At 51.6% G+C, this 18431-nt stretch overlaps 1 protein-coding gene across 1 annotated transcript in view; it reads left to right on the top strand.

Annotated features, from left to right (window-relative positions):
- MEGF9 (multiple EGF like domains 9) overlaps nt 1–17865 on the top strand; it is a 44398-nt gene extending 26533 nt beyond the window's left edge. The window contains exons 3-6 of the mRNA XM_040531765.1: nt 4508–4647; nt 8122–8256; nt 9182–9454; nt 13071–17865. Of these exons, the coding sequence (XP_040387699.1) occupies nt 4508–4647; nt 8122–8256; nt 9182–9454; nt 13071–13525 (1003 nt within the window). The 3' untranslated portion in view covers nt 13526–17865. The remainder of the gene's footprint in view (nt 1–4507; nt 4648–8121; nt 8257–9181; nt 9455–13070) is intronic.
- Nucleotides 17866–18431: the final 566 nt, after the last annotated feature.

Here is an 18431-nt window from a genome sequence, read left to right as displayed (position 1 = left end):
TTGCCCGTGCCTTTTCCTATCCCATGCAGGGAGGTGTCAGCAGAGGTCTAGGGGATGGAAGGGCTACGCTGTGCAAAACCAGTGGGACCAGTGGAGACCAGCCCCTTCTCCCTGCCTTCCCCACTGGTGTGTTGTCTTCTGCACCAGGTTGGCCGTGCCATGGCCATATTGCCCTGATCTCCAGGGGATGCTCTGGGCTGTCGAGACCCACCCTATGGGGCTGGGATTTTGCACTTAGCCAGGCTTTCACTGCTCCTCCACAGGGGACCCCATCCAACTTTGCTCTCCGGAGCCATTGCGGTCTCCCCATTGCCACCAAGTCCCCGCGGGTGGTGCCGGGGGCACTGGGGCAGGAGATGCCCGGCTTTCCCGTGACGCAGGGCGTCCCCGGCAGGGTGGGGGGAGGCGGTGGCGGCTGGACAAGGTGTCCCTTTGACATTTACAGAGCGGCCTTTCAGAGCTGTGAAGGGTCCCCGCTCTGTCGAGGGCTGCCATCTAAACAGACGCCGTCCCCCGGCACAAAGCGAGGAATGCGGCGCACAATGGCCCAATGTTCGCCGCGATAAAGCCCCGCTTCTTCTGCCCGCCACAAAGGCGGCTCAGAGCCGGGCGCGGGGCTCGCTGCCTGCGGTAACGCTTCCACGAAAGCGGTTTGGCTTCCAGCGGCGTCGCGGGGAGCCGAGGGAGCGGGGAGGCGAAACCCGGCCGTGTGCTATTACGGGGCTTTTCCTGCTCGCCGTTTCCCCACGTGTTAATATTCAAATGAATTGGCCGAAAGGAAAACCAGCGCTTGCGTTATGATGGTTCTCGGTTTGCTTAGGGCAGGTGTTAACAGGCTGGGCTTTCCGTGGACGTGTCTTGTAGGGCTCGGTCTGCAGGTGGTGAGGGGGACGCAGGAGGACTCATCCCCCGGTGCTGCCAGGCACCGCAGAGAACCAGCACAAAAGGAGCCGCGCTCGCTGGACGAACGCACCGCTTTTAGCAACGTCTCTTCTCAATCCTCCTCATCTCTTGCAGCACCCTTTTGTCTCATCCCATCAAAGTGTGACAAAGCCTTCGCACGAGGGTTGTCGTGCAGATGCTCGTGGCTCGGCGGCGCGTTGTTCCTCATTCATACGGAGCGCTGTCGCTGGTGATTGTGTGCGTTACGGGCACACCTCGGCCCTGCTGGGATGAACGATGTGCCTCACTTACAGGAGGTTTGCGCCCACCGTGGATGCTGCAGCGGCTGGCAGGGGACAGGCAGGTGAAGCTGGGGACGCCGCGGGGCTCAGGACATGCCGTCACCCTGCCCTGCAGTTCTGGGGCTCGCCAGCTCAGGGAGGTGCTCCTGGCAAGCAGCGTGGTGCTGGGCGATGCTGTGGTGCTGGGCGATGCTGTGCCATGGTGCTGGGCGTGCTTTGTGCTCCAGAAAGCAGAAAGATGGGAAATGTCTTTGGCAGAGCTTTCCTTCAGAGCCGTGGGAGTTTTCGCGTGGCCCATCCACACGGTGTGTCCCGATGGAGACCCGTGGGAGCTCCCTCCTTCTCGTAATCTGCTCCAAAATCATGCCAGTCTTGAAGAATAAAATAAAAAACACTGAAACAGGCACAAAACCTCGGTGCTGGGACACTTTGGTCAGCTTGGGCTTGGTCCGGCAGCTCCTGGGCTCTCAATGGCAGCGGGGCATCCAGGTTTGTCTGGCAGCTGGGAAAACATTCAAAATGAATTTCTCCTCCTTGGGAGAGGAAAAAAAAAAAAAAAAAAACAGGAGAAGAAAATAAACCATTAGAGCTCGTGAAGGGTTTTCTGTTACACCATGAAGCCGTGCACAGCATGCCTCCGGACAGCCCTGAGGCTGTGCTCCTCCGTCTCGTGCCTGCCCTGTCCCCTCGCTTAGGGCCGTGTCTGCGGAGGTCTGGGAACCCAGCGCAGCTGCAGCTGCACACGGCGATCTGTCGCGGGCCACGGATATCGTAAGGCTTTTATTTTCTTTCTTGCTGCAAGGCCGTGGGTTCCCCTGCTGCCCGGTGCTTCCAGGCGCAGCCCGTCCCGGCCGTGTGTCCGTCCCTGGCCGTCGGTCCTGGCTGGAAGTGAGCTGGGTGATGCTCTGCGCCGTCGGGCCAGGCAGGATTTCGGAGGTGTCACCTTGCGGTCTTCCTGGCTGGCTTCGGTGGAGTTAATCATCATCTGAAATCGAGTTGAGCAATTGATATTGCTGCATCAAAATGCTTCGTTCCCTTCCCCCTCCTTCCCCCCCACCTCCCCCAAAAAAGAAATTCCTGGCTTAGGCTCAAACTCCAGCTCAGTTCTCACTGTGCGAGTGTTACACTGTGGGTCTTTTCTTTCAAGTTTCTGGATTTTTTATGGGCACAATCGGTCTGTTAACAGGACTTTTTTGTGGTCGCAATGCATTTATATCATTGACCTTTGCTTTAAAAAGTGTCTGACAGCCTTTACTGGGCTGGAGCTATGAAAAGGAGTGTTGTAAGCGGGCTTTATTCTATAGGAGCAATGACCACAGGCAAAGCTTTATATTTGCTGAGTGATTTAATTCTTGCACATGCAGAACCTGGCTCTGGGCCATATGTAACATGTTGAGAAAGGGTCTGCTTGAGAGGCATTAAAACCAAACTTTCCAAAACCGTTTTTTAAAAAAAAATAGCTTTTTTTCCTGTTATTTTTAAGCTAACGAGTAAAACCAAGGGACGCTGCCCCCAGAATGCTGCATGGAGCTCCAGCAGAGCCATCGGGGAAGCAAACCTTTCAAAAATGACGTGGGAGCCTGCCAGCCAGAGGAACAGGAGAGTGCCACTGAAATAAAGGCCTGAACGAGGGACAGGAGGGAATAAAACGGGGCACCCAGGCCTCCAGGGAAATCCCCCATTGGTTGTTTTTCCCTTCTTGGCTCTGCCCATCCCCTGCCTGCTTACAGGAATATCTGCCTAGTAGTGGTCAGAAGCAAATAAAAACAGACTGCTTTTTGTTTGCTCTTGTTTTAAACACTGTGGCAGCGTTTGGATTAATGTTGGGTCTTGTGAAAAGCTTTTTAAAAGTCAGACAGCCTGAGCTGCTCAACAGCATCCCTTTGAATTCTGCATCTGCCTGCTGCAGTTCCAGATAATGGGCTGGAGAGCAAGGAAACACCGCGTTTCTTTTTCTTGTAATCAGCCCATTAAATGTGCCTGAAATTTCGTGTTCTGAAAGTATTTAATTGTGCGGCCTCTTGGGCTGCCGGCTGTATTTTGGTGTGCCTTTGAGCATCTCCTCTTCCTTTGGCAAGTAAACGAGCGACAGAAATACTAAATTATGGTAATTCCTCACAGAAGCAGCGTCTTCCCCAAACATCGCAATCTCCTGCCTTTTAATTAAAAACACCGCATCCACAGTGCATCAGGCCTTTTAAAGCCTCAGCCTCGATTCGTTTTAATCAACGCATTTTTCCAGGGGCTTTCAGAAACAAATGGTGCGTTGCTCGCCCTTCCCCAGGAGGAGCGAGGGAGAACAATGGCTTATCGACGTGCAGGCACGGCGAGCCCTGAAATGTGGAGTTAAAGAATGGGGTGAGGAGGGTGGACAGGACAGGACGGGACAGGACAGGACAGGAGGGTGCATCCTGTGGTGCCCAGGGGTGCTCCGTGCTGGTACCCATGCTGAGCCGCCGCTGTGGATAACCCCATCTCCTGGAGTGGACCAAATCGCGTGTATTTAGGTTTTTTTTATTGTGGTTTCCCTGTGCACGCAGGGCTGGTTTTACCCCAGGGCTGTTGGAGATGTGGAGAGGGATTTCTGTGCCCCACTCGGGTGGTGGCAGCTCCTGGGAGTGCAGGAGGGAAGGGCTGCAGCTGGCAGTCCCTGTGCCACGGGGCTGACGGGGCCTTTTATGTTATTTCTTGGTGATTTAGGCATAAATGCTGCCGGTGTGTAAAGTTGCTCACGAAAGTAATAGGTCAGAAGCCTCTACATGCAGAGACTGTCAAGGAAAGCCAAAAGAATCAGGGCAGCTCCTGCCTTGTATGCCCTCCTGGCGCTCCATCACAGCAACCAACGTTAATGCGCTCGATTTTAACGGTGCTGCGCTCTGTGTGGGCTCGTGCCCGAGGAAGCAGGTTGTGGTGAGCTGTGGGGGACACCTCGGGGTGACCCCTCTTGTGGTCCTCCCCTGGCTCCTGCTGGGCAGAGGCCTCCTGGGCAGGGGGGTTTACTGTGGCTGTGACGGGATCCCTGAGTGCAGGTGGATGACATCCGCCTGGGACGAAACACGAGTGGGGAGACCCGAGGACACCGTGTGAGTGCGTGGGCGTCAGGGCATCCGAGCATCTGCAGGAGCCGGGATCGGAGGCTCTCGGAGCATCCTGGTGGATGGTTTTGGTCCGAGGCTTCCCAGAGGGCCCACTGGTTCCCGGTGCCCTGCTGGAAGCGTTGTAAGGACGACTGCTTTTGCACGACCTTTCCAGACACCGGCCGTGGGTTTGCACGCGGGATGCCTCGCAGCACGCCCCATTTCACAGCTTGTTTCTCTCTGCAGCGATGGGAGATGCCAGTGTAAAGTTGGCGTAACGGACCTCAAGTGCGACCGGTGCAGTGACGGGTACTACAGGCTCAACGAAACCGCCTGCGAGCCCTGCCAGTGCAACAACCACTCCACAGCCTGCGACCGCTTAACAGGTAACAGCCAAACAGCCTTCCCCCTCCTGACCACGGGGGTGCGAACTGTGCCTCTCTGTCTCTGGTTTTTCACACTTCCATCCAGCAGACCTGCACTCCCACCCTATTAACCTGCGTCTTTGTGCCCTGAGTGCCCCGGATCTTCACCTGAAACCTGGAATTAAGATGCAGGGCAAGGCTGGAGCGAGTCCTCTTCTCGATAAAGGCTGCGTTATTTACTCCAGGCTGCAGTGCGGAGCCTTTATCCTGCAGCCTCTATCGGAAATCAGTGTTCCATTGTTCTCTTACACAAACACACAACACAGGCTTTTAAGGAGCTTTTGTTTAACTGCTGTTTACCTGGAAACATATACTGTACTGGCAGTGACGTAAGGTGACTATTATTGCCTCAGACAACATAATTAGTGCTGGAAAATACTGGCAGCACCTAATTAACATTGCTCACTTCTTATGAGTTTGTCCTGTTCATTTTCCGTGATCATTTCTTTGACTGTCCGTCACTCGTACGGATGTTGGAGTGCAAATATCGAGGCACCTGTGCTTGAAGAGCTTACGGGAGGCCATGGAAAAAAACGAATTGCTTTCCCATCCCCGCTGGAAGGAGAAGTCCCAGAGGAGCAGCGCTGTGCGACTGCTTGCGCAGCCCCTGCTTAGCAACAAAACTCACCCTGCAAAACTCAAATTCTCATCAGAACTTCCAGGAGGGAAAGCAATTCTGTAATATTTGCCCAGGAGCTCAGAAAGGGGCAGTCATTTCAGAAATGCTGCAGAGGTTTGTTTTTTTGATAGCTGGCAGAGAGACAGAGCTCGTCAAATATGGTATTTCGGGCAATTTTGGCACCAGTGTTTGTTCCCTTGTGGCCTGTGTGTCTGCAGCAGAGGAACAGGCAGCCACAGTGCCGGCTGTGCCCAGGAAGCGCCCTGGTCATGCTCAGCAGAGATGTTTTTGTGGGCTTGGGGGCTGCACTCCTCGAGGATGAATTGGTGCATTCATTCCTTACTGAATTTTAAGTACATGCTTATGTCCTGCTAATACTGCAGGATACAGATTGGACCTAAAGCTGTGTACACATCAGCTGTGTTGCTGATTTGGAGCTGGGCGTGTGGGTTTTGTGAAGGAGTAAGATAATCTGCTCTTCCTTCTCCTTCCCCGACGTTCCCCCCTCTCTTGATTCAAACCCCAGTGCAGCCGTGGCCTCGGGGCTGGGGCTGCTCCGGCTGACCTGCGACTGGGGTGCTCCAGCCCCGACTGCTGCACGGCAGAGAAAAGCCCTCATTTAGGTTAATGACCTTTTTTTCCCCCCCTTTTCCTCCATCTGCTTTATTTGCTGCCGGGGATGGGGGAACCCAACAAAACCAGAACAGAGAACAGGCCATAAAAATGCGATCTGCCGCCTTGCAAGGAACCCAGCGTGCTCAGCCTGCTCTAGAGCCTGCACTTTGTGTGACCTCCCAGCTTTACATCAACTCTGTGCAGTCTTTGTCAAATTTTCAAGGTTTTTTTTTCTTTTTTTTTTTTTCCCCTGCATTAATGCCATACTTTGGGCTCCCTCTGGCGGCTCAGAAGCCATCCCTGCACAGCCTCGCTCCACGTAGCTGTGCCCAGGAGGAACGTTTTAAATTATTGGGCTGGAAATTGGGCAGCCAGAGCTCCCCAGGCACTTCCTTCAGCGTGACCCTCGTGCCAGGAGTCGTGGCTGTGCAGCGAGTGGGGTCGCATCCACCCAGCTGGGGTACGGCCGGCTCTGATCCCTCCCCAGGGCCTTATCAGGGTGGGAAGCGCTATTAATTATTAAGGCTTTCCACATTGATACCCGATTGCTTTGCATGGCTGAGCGAGCTGCTGACTCGCTGGAAACACAGCCATTTTGCCGGGCTGCTGTAGGTAGATGCGGGTAATTTCCCCCGACAGGAAAGGTGGTCCTGAACTGACCGCGACTGTACAGCAACCACAGAGGTGGTCCCGGATTTACACCACCACGGCCGCCTGCCGAGCACGGGTCAAGGCACCTCGGTGCTGCTCGGGCACGGTGACTTTCGCGAAGCAGCTGACGGAGGGCTGCAGCTGCAGAAGCAGAGAGCAGAAGACGGTTTTCCCTTCTGACCCTGACACCTCTCCCACAAAACCCACCGGCTCGTGTCTGACAGGCGGCCGGGTGCAGAGCAAACATTGCGGGGGAGCTGACGCCGTGCGGGCGTCCTGAGTCACCGGGGTGCTGCCGGCTCTGCCGCGGTGAATCAGCCTCCTCCCAAAATCGGCAGCCGCCAGGGTTTGCAGGGTTTGCTTCCCGTCCCTGGCACGAGGCTGGGCTGCGAGGACGCGCTGGGGATGCTTGGCTGCGGAGCCTTCGCTGTGCGGGGAGAGGAGGAGAAAGCGTGCGGCGTGTTGGGCTTGCACGGGAGCCAAACCGCCCCGAAATCAATGAGGAAATCTGCTGTGGGTTTTTTAACAGTTGATGTTAGCCCAATTCAGAATTTTAGGCGTGGTTCATGTTGGTAGGAGACTTTTCCATACCCCCGCAGCACTGCAGCTCAGCAAACCTCCTGTTGGTGCTCAGATATGCAGGGAATAAACCGCGCTGTGCCCCCCCGCTTCGTTGTAAGGTGGCTGTTGCCCTTTTAGAGCCTTGTACAGGGGATTTAATCAAAAAAGCATCCCTCAGGTCACTGCCACCTCGACGAGCAGCCTGCTGAATTACAGGATGTTCCTGTTGATGGATGGGCTTCTGGTTGCGGCTGCCTTTTTATAACTAGGGAGATTTTTCTTTCTCTGCTCACAGTAATGTCGAAACGCAATTTAGAGGGCCATTAGGACACAGCCTCTTCTGAGACACAGCCTGTCGGTTTTCTGATTCAGGGGCTTCTCCAGGTAGGGGCGGGGGCTCACGGGTGCCCCCAGGTCTCCTCTATTTCTGCAGGAAGGTCAGTGCTGCTGTGGGCTGGTGCCCGTAACAAACAGTCCTGTGATGGGGATGGAGGAGCTGCAGCCACGCTGCTGGGATGGAGCCATCAGCCCCCAGAGCAGGACGGTGGCATTTATTTACCCCTGGCCACCAGATTTGTGGTGTAGGAACACAAAAAGAGGTAAAGGCGTGAGCTGGAGGGATCCCTCTTGAGCCTAGGGGAGTTTAAGCATCAAGATCCTGGCTTGCTGTCACAGATGCCAACCCAAACCCTTTGTGTTGAGGAACATTTAATATTGATAGCGTGTATTTACCCGCACCGACCTTTAAAAGGGATGAGCTGTGGGCATCTCTGCTGGGGCTACCTACTTTTCCATATGTGTGTGGAGCAGGGGATGACCCTCAGAAGGTCATAAGAGGCCAGGGCTGGTCCCACGGTTGTGTTTTGGCCGGAGGGCATCCCAAACCACCTGTGAGCTCTGATAATTGCCAGCACTCCAGGCACATTCTTGCTCCAAATGTTCTGCTCCAGTTCCCGCTGCTGACCGGCTGCTTGTGCTCCTGTCCCCAGGCACCTGCCTGCACTGCCAGGGCAACACGGAGGGGAAGCACTGCGAGCTCTGCAAGGAGGGCTTCTACCGAAGTGCCAGCGCCTGCCACCGCTGCCCGTGCTCCACCGTGGCATCGACCGGCACCTGCCGAATACGTAAGGCTTTGGGGTTGGGTCTCATTCCTCCGATAAGGAGCACGGCTCTTCTCAAGGCGTTTGATTAAATCGCTGCTCAGAGTGCATCAGCCTTGGCGGGTGGTTTATAGCCCGTGAGGGTGGGACCGGGGCGTCTTGGTGGGAGCAGCCCCAGGAGCCCGGTGAGGCTCGAGGCGTTTTGCTGGTGCTTGCCTCGCTCTTGCGAGAGCAGGTGTGCAGCAGAGGTGTCAGAAGCCCTTTGCTGCTGGCTGCAGCTGTGGCGGAGGCAGATCAGTCAGCACCCAGCTTGTTCTGAAAAGCCTGCAGAGTTTTGCAGAGAGAAACCACCACGCTTGTGGCAGCAGGGAGAGGTGCAGGAGATGCCCAGCAGCGCCACGCAGCCGTCCGTGCCTCCGTGAGCTTGCTTTTGGACATCTGCATGGGACTCAAACCTGATTTCCCCATCTTCCCGCTCTGTTTTGATATAACTGAGAAAAGTCATAGCTGTAATGAACATATGTAAGACTCTTTTTTTTATATTTCCGTAATCAGTTTTGCAATCGAGCCTCCTCTGGCTTCATATAGGCCCCAAAGTTCCTGCAGATTGCTGACATCCCCGATACAGTTCCAGCTGCTTCCTGAAATCGGCTGCTCGAGATGGAAGCATTCAGGAGCAATCATCCGTTCGCTTAGCAACGTGCTGAGCATGCTCTGTGATGCTGGTACCAGGCGTCAGAAACCCACAAAGCTTTTTTTTTCCCCTAGAAACAGAGGATGCAGCAGTTAGATTTTAAGCCAAAAATACAGTTCTTAGAGATTAACACTCGGTGGCTGCTGATTTTTGTCGAAGTGGTTTACGGTCGGGTCCCACAGAACAAATCCCCCAGCGGGTGTTTCTCCGTGAGGGGCTATGGCACATCCCTCTTTTGCTTTCTCCGTTCCTTAGAGCCTGGTGAAGCTGCCCCAACGTGCGACAAATGCAAAGCTGGCTACACCGGCCCGAACTGCAACCAGTGCGACAGCGGCTACTACAACTCGGACAGCATCTGCGCCAGGTGTCAGTGCAACGGGAACGTGGACCCGGCGCTGTCACCCAGCGTCTGCAAGCCGGAGAGCGGGGAGTGCATCGGCTGCCTGTACCACACCGCTGGCTTCCACTGCCAGGAGTGCGAGGACGGCTACGTCCGAGACCCCGAGGGCACCAACTGCACCAGGAAAGGTAACAGGCGCTCCTCAAAGCACAGCCGAGGCTTGCCGTGCGCATCAGATGGGCACGGGCTGCCCGAAGACTGGGGAGGGAAGGCTGTTAATTGTTCCCCTGGTGTTTTTGGAGCTGAGGAGGAAGCAGCTTTAAGGTCTTCCAAAGTAAACAGAGAACCCTATGCCTCCGAAAGGGCTGGCTCAAGATGGTGCTCAGGGAAGACTTCCTCTAGGCAGTTTCCTACGCTTCTGAAGCTTTGTCCTCCGTTACCAGAAGCTGGGCATGGCCTACATTGAAACGAGCAGCAGCGATGCTCCTGACATGCTGCTTGCCCCTGGCATTCTGCAAATACCTCGACAGACAGTTCCTTTCACAGGTCAAGACAGTTTGCTGGGGAGAAATCTGTTTGTAGTGCCTTTAAATGTAGGTTTTCAGATTTCCGTTGCGTGATGTGTTTGATCTCTGAGTGCCCGCTGAATTGTCCAGATTGACCGGTCCATTTACAGCACTGTCTAGTTCCCTGCAAAGGGACCTCTTCATAATAACTTTTGCCAACCCTGACACTGTGCCACTCAGAACAAGTTTAGATATTCTTCTTGTTGCTTTCTATGTGGGGAAGCCAAAGCTGAGAGGTGAGACCCAGACTGACACAGCAAGTCAGTGCCAGCACTTACAGGGAGCTGCTCTGGGGTCTTTCATCAGTTTTCAGTCCACATCCAAGACGCTGCATGTAGCATCCTCAGGTGCAAGCTAGCTCTGGTACTTAGAGAGGCTACTGCGTAGTAAAACTCAGAGTAAAATGAGAGAAAATAATTCTTACGTTGCCACTTCAGTGGTTATTTGGAAGTTTTTCCACAGGGTGGATCTCCAGCTCCATGCATAGAGACGTTACCGGGGCTCTAAAGCATTAGATAAGAGAGCCCAGCGTTCAGGAAAGTATCTGGGCCCAAATTCATCCTTGTCACCAACAGAGATTTAATTCAGATCTTCCATTAGGAGCTAATGTGGTTTTCACTCCCATGCTGCTCTCAGGAGGTGCAATCGCAGAGCCCTCTCTGCGGGGAGATGATCAATACAAAAAAGTTGAATGCTCATTAGCTGTAACTTTACAGTTACAGGCTGGAAATGGCAGCTTTGCGTCGGGTCATCCATTATCTCCCTCTGCACAGCTCTGACTCTGTGCAAAGAACTACATGACCTTGCTCCATTAAAATCCATGTGGATGATTTTGCTTGTATACTTGCGGTTTGCACTCTTTGCTTTATTTTAGTGGCATCGTTACGGCCGGTTCCTGATGTGGATAAAGACTGACCCCTTTCAAAGGGACTGGGACATGTGTTCATCCAGCCTTCCCATTTCCTTGACACCTGTTTTTTCTCTCTCTTATTACGCAATTAAGAAGGCTGACAGTATCTTTCACTTGTCTCAAAAGAGGTACTTGTGCATTACCTAGTTTTAGGATGGGATTTTCATAAACCACCAGCGCATTTGAGTGGCCTAGCTTCGAGTGGCTTCTCGAGTGAAATCCTCACCAGATCTGCAGAGGAAATTGTCGGGCTCAGTGAAGCGGCTGCGGTTGGTACGACAGGATGCTTTGGCCAGCCTGGGCAAACCTAAAACCAACCTCCCGTTTCCACAGGGACCCTTCTCAAACCTCACCAAGGTTTTGATGCTTTCGAGGCTGATCGGGACAACATCCAGCAGATGTGTGGCATGACCCAAGTGAGGAGTTTTGACCCCGAGGTGCGTGGCATCCCTGCCACAAGGGTGAGGCTCAGCAGGCAGGATTGTGGCGCAGCACAGCACCGTGCTGCCCCGCACAGCACCGCTGCCTTCCCTAGGTGCTGGCACGCGGGCTGCCTGCTGCCCTGGGCTCCCTGCCGCTCGCTCGCGGCACGAGGCGGCAGCAGCTTTGCAGAGGCTGCGGTCGAACGGAGCAGCTGGATGCGGCGCTCCTGACGAAGCTGCCAAAGCAGCCCGTTGAGTGAACAGCTGCTGCTCTCAAGGAGCGGGCTCAGGACATCTGGAGGGCTGGCACGGCCCTGGGGAGCGGAAACAGGCGCCCTTGTATCGGCCCAGAGCCGCGGCCCGCCGTCAGAGCGCGGCACTGTTTCCCCGTAATGTTACCGTCAGTGCCAGGAAATGTTTTCACCCCTGTCCCCCTCGCCAGCCCTTAGCTGATGCTGACTCACAAATAAAGCCCAAAAAAGTCCCGTTTCCTTGCTGGTGAATCAGCCATTGTGTCGGTTCTGTTTTTTTCTAATTATAGCTGCTGGCCGGATTTGCCAAGAATTAAGTGTTGGTGAAGGAATTTGGAAAGGATGACTGAATTCCTCGTGCCCTTCTCCAGGGCAGAGCCATATCCAGGAGCCTCTTGCTCCTGTCACGTTGCTTCCTGCTGCTGCATTCTGCCCGTTATCCCGTAGAGAAATGCCTTCTGGCAGCCAGCATCCTGACCATCCTTATCAACCTCACACAGCACCTGCAGAGAAAGGAGAAGCTGCCGCAGGGAGGGACTCAGAGCAGGAGGGCGATGCCTCCTCCAGAGGAGTTTCTGAGAACCTGGCACCCCAAATTTAACCCATGGGAGTTCCCCCGAGGGCCCATGGCAGGAGACGTGCTCCATATTCCCAGCTCCTGTTGCCACTGGAGATGCAGCTTTGTGCACAGTCGATCCTTTGGAAGTGACTCCCCTCCTCAGGCATCGTTTGTAGGCGTGCTTTGCAGGAGGGCAGGCTCAATGCAGCACGGCACCATCAGCGGTAACTCCTGCAGCTGCAAGTGGGTTTGAAATGATGCTGCATTTCTGACAGCAGAAAGAGAAATGAAGGAGATGGGAAAGAGAGTGCAGAGTCCTGTGGAACAGTAGGTGTAGAGCACATTTTGGTTGGTTGAAGTTTCAGCTCCCGGAAGGTTCTTTTTGCTGATTCAGCTGCCTTCTGGCCCTGGTTATGCCAGCTGGGGGTTTCCATGAAGTTTGTGTACGGCTTCACTCAAAAGCGGAACTGGGATTTTACATTCCACAGTGTAAAATACTAAAACCTGGTGCTAAACACTGTGGCAGCAGAATACTGCTCATTTGTTTTCACTTTTGATCTTGTACAGGTGAGGCAGGAACAATCTCATACTGCTACCACAAACCCTACACGTAGTGTGCTGTGAGAGGTGCACGCTCCTGGGCTCACGGCGCCCTGCCAGCCTGGTTGCCCAGCCCATGCAGACAGCGAGTGAAACTCTGCCGTCGTTAGACCCAAAGTTCAAACTCCTGCCGAGCTTGCTGGAGCCCCATTTTCATGTGCTGAGTATGAGCTGGACCAGGTGGCCTGCTATCATCCTGAGCTCATGTATCTGACACTTGGTCTTGGCTAGTGCACTTATTCACCCATCTTCAGATAGTAAACTTAGCCAGCCATCACCAGATTGCACGGGATCTCTGCAGTCAGTGAGCACTTAGCACACAGAATTGTTTTAAAAATCCCTGGCCAACCTTTTTTGTGAGCTATTTTGATAAAAAAATCCAGCTTTAACAGTGTAGACTTGATTGACATAAAAACTGTTATATAAAAGTGTTTGTTTGATTCCATCTTATCACGTTTTTATTGTTCACATCGTCATTTTTTTGTTTGTTTTGTAGAAGCCACTCTTGGCCCAGAAACAAGAGAGTTTACAACTTCTGCTCCAAACACTAGCAAGGCAACATCATTCCCAACTGCAGTGATAAACAGCACATTGGCACCAACAACTATCCAGACTTTATTGCCTATAAGTTCCTCTGACAATAGTACCTCTGCTTTTGCAGATGTTTCTTGGACTCAGTTTAACATAATTATTTTGACAGTTATCATCATTGTTGTGGTCCTACTAATGGGCTTTGTGGGTGCTGTCTACATGTACCGTGAGTATCAAAACAGAAAACTTAACGCTCCTTTTTGGACCATTGAACTCAAAGAGGACAACATCAGTTTTAGCAGCTACCACGACAGCATCCCCAATGCTGATGTTTCGGGGCTGCTGGAAGACGACGGGAATGAAGTGGCACCGAACGGACAGCTAACGCTGACAACTCCCATGCACAATTACAAAGCTTAGAAGAAGAAGCAATCCAGCTGTTCCAAAGTTGGCTTAAAGAAGATACAGGGCTTGTTGGAGGGCTGTCAGGATCCGTGCTGAGGCTCCATGCAGAGGAATTTGCTCTTCGGATACTCGTGTGCTGGGCATGCTGTAGCTTGCAGGTGAACAGAAAAAAGGTGTAGTACATCTGAATTTTGGGTAATACGGTGAGATGCATTCGGTGTCTTGTTCTCCGTGAAGACCCGCCGAGTTCACTGTTGTTAAAGACTTGATTATGCTGATCTTAAAATATGTTATTTATGAAGAGGCGATGGGGTGGCAAAAGCGATACCCCGGGATTTAGCAGAAGCTACTGTATTTCCAGCCAACCTAACACTTACGCCTGCATCCTTTAGCTTGAAAAGTAGCTTATGAATTAACAGTGGATTTTCAGGAAACAGACCTTTGTGAAGGCTTCATATTAGTTCCTGATATGAATTTGTTTGAAAAGGAGGACAAAAAAAAAAAAAGGGAAATGGTCGTTCACTGTACTACCAAGAGGCAAGTAGAGGAGTGAGTTGCACAATTGAACAGAAGTCACCATTGTCTGTTTCCACTAAGCTGGGAAACAGGAAAAAGTATCACAAAAAATATTGGAGTTAGGGAGGAGAGTAAGCTTTTCCCTTTCTGAGTATTTATACAGGGTGATGATGCTATTAAAACATAGCAGTCCGCTTTTTGTTCTAGAAGAAGTTAATGAACTTGTATAGTTTCCGTGCAAGGGAAGATGACAAGACATCTCAGGGTTGCCGTGTAAAAATAAAAGCTAGGCTTAATACCCTACCCTGATAGAAATGGTGTGTTCTGTATATAAAATGTAATATATCTTCTTGGAATTGTATTTGTAATTATTTGTAAAAAAGACAACCAACCAAAAAAACCCAACAACAAAACCATGGACCCCCTCCCCAACCTCCCCTACTCCTCAGTCATATTTTGTCATCTAGATTTTAATTGTACAGCAGTTAGTGGCATTGTTTGAAAAGAAAAACAAACCCTGAGGATTGTTTAAAATACTGTAAATTAGATGGCAATATTGTTGGAGCTGGGACTCTGGCAAACACCCACTGCTTAAAGCTTTTCTTCTAGCGTGTCATCGAAGAACTTTCTTTTCTAGAGAAAATGTGAGTGCTCTCTACTTGCATCTGTCAAATTTCCCTGTTCCTTTCAACACAGAGTAGACAGCCAGCGACACCACGAGTAGGGCCTAACGGGTGTCCAGCAGTCTGATGTACCATTTCGTTATTTGCTTTTAAATCTTTATACGAGCTGCAAATACACTGTCATGGATGCATTGAGAGCCTGGTCTCGATGGCTGAGCTTTTCCTGTGTGGCTGCTCATCATGTCGGGATCTCGCTGCTGTCCCTCCCGTGCCCACAGGGTGCTGGGGAGGGCTGGGCGCAGCCTCGTGGCCTCTCTCGAAGGAAAAAATCTGGATTTGGGTGGAAACGGTTTTCAGCTGCAGAGCTTGCACGAGGTGATCTGCACTTCCAGCCCTAAAGCTGAAAGTGCACGGGTGCTTTCAGAAACGTCATGTAGCACAAGGCGGTGGGGAATCAGCTGCCAAAAAACCTACAGGGGACTATAGGTTTTAGAGATTCCCCTAATTTTTTGGGGGGCCAGCAGAGGAAGAACAGCAAACGGGCAGCACAGCACGGGGAGGTCACTCCCACCTGTAGTGTGTGAGCCTCAGGGCTGGCACCGTGCCCTGCCTGTGCCGGGGAGCCACTGGGTCAGCCGCCCGAAAACTGATCCCATTACAATGAAGCAGGGCATGAAACTCGTATTTCACCAAACTAATGGCCAGCCTCAGAACGAAAGCTGCGTTGCTGTGCGTGTTGGTGCTTTGCAAGCGCTTGGTGCTGAGGAGGAATGAAGTACCTGCTAAAGGTCAGCAGGAGCTGACTGACACATCCTCAGAGCCGGGCAAAAGTAAATATTTCTCAGTGTGAGAAATGGTAGGAAGAATGGTGGTGATTATTTATTTGCTTTCTGGTGCTGCATGGAGCCTTTTCTTATTGTTGGAGACTCTTTTGGGGTGTGTGGGGGGGAATAGGTGCTTTAAATACGGGCACAGAGATGTCATTTCTGCCGCAGAAACTTGCTGCCTGATTTAAAGATGAGGCAGAGCAAGAAAGGAAAGTAGCCGAGGATGGCCGAGGAAAATGGTGAGAGCACAACGGGGCATTGCCTACAGACAAACATGGAAAAGCTCCTGCTGCCTGCTAGGGGCCTGGGTGAGGTCCCGTAGTTTAGGTGATAAATTGGGCTGAAGTCACTCAGAGCAATCCTACTTTTAGGTATAAAACAGGGGAGGAATGGAGAAGAAAATCTGCGTATTGCTAATCCTTGAGTTACTCACCCAGCTTTTAAAGAGCAGAGTGGTGACAAAATAGAGGATTTCCTAAAAATTGGAATTGTTTGGCAGTGCTCGTATTGTGATAGGCTTGCACTTGGTCACTTCATAGGGTGGGGAAAGGGAATTTGGGAACTGTTAGCTTCTGGGGCTAATGCGAGCAGGCAAAGTGAAGGACAGGCTGTTCACTCTAATGTTTCCAAACCATTTTAGCAGGTGCCACAAAGCACCCCTTCCCCAGATTTGGTAAAGCTGTAGGCTGCTTTGTAACAGGAATAGGCTTTGATTTCTCTCTTGCTGTAGAAATAATGACCATCTGCAAACCGGAGCACGAGTTCAGGTGCTGAGCCCTCCTGGTCCTTGCCTACCACAGCATGGAGGCGTTTGCTTCTGGCCTCCAAACTGCGAGCACTTCATGTTTTAGGCTTGGGTTTGAAAAAAGGTCAGGATGCCTTCTGGTATTCTGCAGGGGGGCGTGATGCCCCGTGGTCTGGGGGTCTCACGTCTGGATGAAGGGATCTAAACGGCCCCCGCAGACGTGGTGGCAAACGTGGCCGGGCCGGGGACGTGGCTGCCCAGGCTGGGCAGCAGAGGAAAGCACAGGGTGTTCCTTAGCAGGGGCTGGAGCACAGCGAGGATGTGGCACTGGGACACTGCTCGTCAGATGGCAAGATGAGCGAGCAGGAAGAAAGCTGCCACCTCCAGCCAGCCAGACCTCCGGCTTAGGGGAATGACATTTATAAGGGGAGATCGATGCCTCAGCAAGGAAGAACAAACAGCTTCGTGTTGACTTTGATCTGAGATTAGATCCTTGCTGCCTCTCAGTCGTGCAGCCAGCCCCTGGGCACTGCAGGGGGTGAGGCAGAAGCCGAGCTAGTTACATCTCCCGTCAGCTTGGGTTGGTGTCACGCTTGGGTGGGGTGCAGAGCCGGGGTGCTAAAGGCCACCGGGACTGGGTGAATTCTGGGGCTGGCGTGGCGATAAAGACACGCAGAGCTTTCATCTTCTACCTGGCTGTGGTGCTGTCTGGCTGCAGTGGTGTGGTGGTGTGGAAAAAGGCCCTTGAAGGGATGGTACAGTAGCTGTAGAGCATAGAGAAAGTACGATGAGGTGGGTAAGGGTGGGAAGCCAGCTCTCCAGGCACGATCCTCGGGGCCGTGCGGTCCCTGTGGACCTGCTCTGGATGGGGTGAGTTCAGCTCCACAGTCAATAGCTGAAGGCACGAGGATATAACAGAGCGGTTAAAGGGCAAAAAGCAATGATGTGTCAAAGGCATGAGGCAGCCTGGCTGGCTCACAACTTAGGAGAGCATTTGGTAAGCACAGAGTGCAACAGACATGCAAAAGTGTGATTGGGTTAATGCGAGCAGATGATCTTAAATCTTACGAACCACTGTAGCTAGAAATAACTGCATGGAGCACTAGCCCCGGGGAGCTGTCAGGAGCTGTCATCCGTTGGAATGACAATTCCCTTGGACCAGGCTGAGCAAACTTAGTGCGTTGGAAGCCATTTATGAAAGTGGAGGGGATGTATTCAGCATCCTTCAAATATCCTGGGCCAGTTAACCACTGCTGTACAGCGCCTCTTTCCTAAATGTTACACGCTGTGTAAATGCGGCAGAAAGTTTGCACAGTCTCCTTTAAATAAAAGATATAAGATTGGATCCTAAAAATATGCTTCTCTTTAAAGTGAAGTTTTAAAATGAGCTCCCCCAGGATTCTGCTCTTTGTGTGTCAGAGGGATGGAATAAAATAAGAAAAATATGGGCCTTAAAGTTGTACTTGCTCCCAACTGAAACCCATCGGTCTTAGTATACATCCAAATAAGGCGTCTCCTAAGCATATGCTATGCTTACAAATGCATTTCTAAAATGAAAAAAGTGTATGATTTGAATATATGTCAGAATTTATACAGAAGAATGTTATTTAAAATGAATAAAAATAAATGTATATAATTTGTATCTATGCCACTTGGATTTTTGCATTTTTTTTTGTTCATTAGAGTTCAGCAGGAGTCTTTCCATGGATAGCAATCAGAGCTGGATTGAAACCTACGGGATTGAATCTGATCTCATCCCAGTAATGACATTTGTTCCAAGAGAATTATTCCTTCATTATACCCCTGTATGTGAGATGAGAACCGTGGCCTAAAAATGTTTTTTAACATCAGATATTCATTAGTACAGCTAACGCTGTGTCAGATAATCCCTCTAAAAAATGAACCCTATGATCTCTTGTGTCTGTTTATTAACAATTCCAGCTTTCAGCTTTCATTAAAATGTTTGGTAGCCGGGCAGTCAACACATATTTCCCCATTATTGTGTGTAAAATTCACATAGACATATTTTGTCAGAGATCTATGCAGTCATTAAAAATGAAACTGATAGAGCAAAGCTAGAAGTTGGAAGAGGATATTATATCACATATTTCTTCATGACCACAATGGATCTTCCAAAGAAAATTGATATTCATCAGATGCTCTGAAATCCACAGCCAATAGTTTTGAACATGGTTTTGGTAATGTCTGCA

The sequence above is a fragment of the Cygnus olor genome, chromosome 19, assembly GCF_009769625.2.
Source record: "Cygnus olor isolate bCygOlo1 chromosome 19, bCygOlo1.pri.v2, whole genome shotgun sequence".
NCBI lineage: Eukaryota > Metazoa > Chordata > Aves > Anseriformes > Anatidae > Cygnus > Cygnus olor.
The sequence above is the reverse complement of the archived record's forward strand: the minus strand, read 5'-3'. Positions and strand labels throughout refer to the sequence as shown.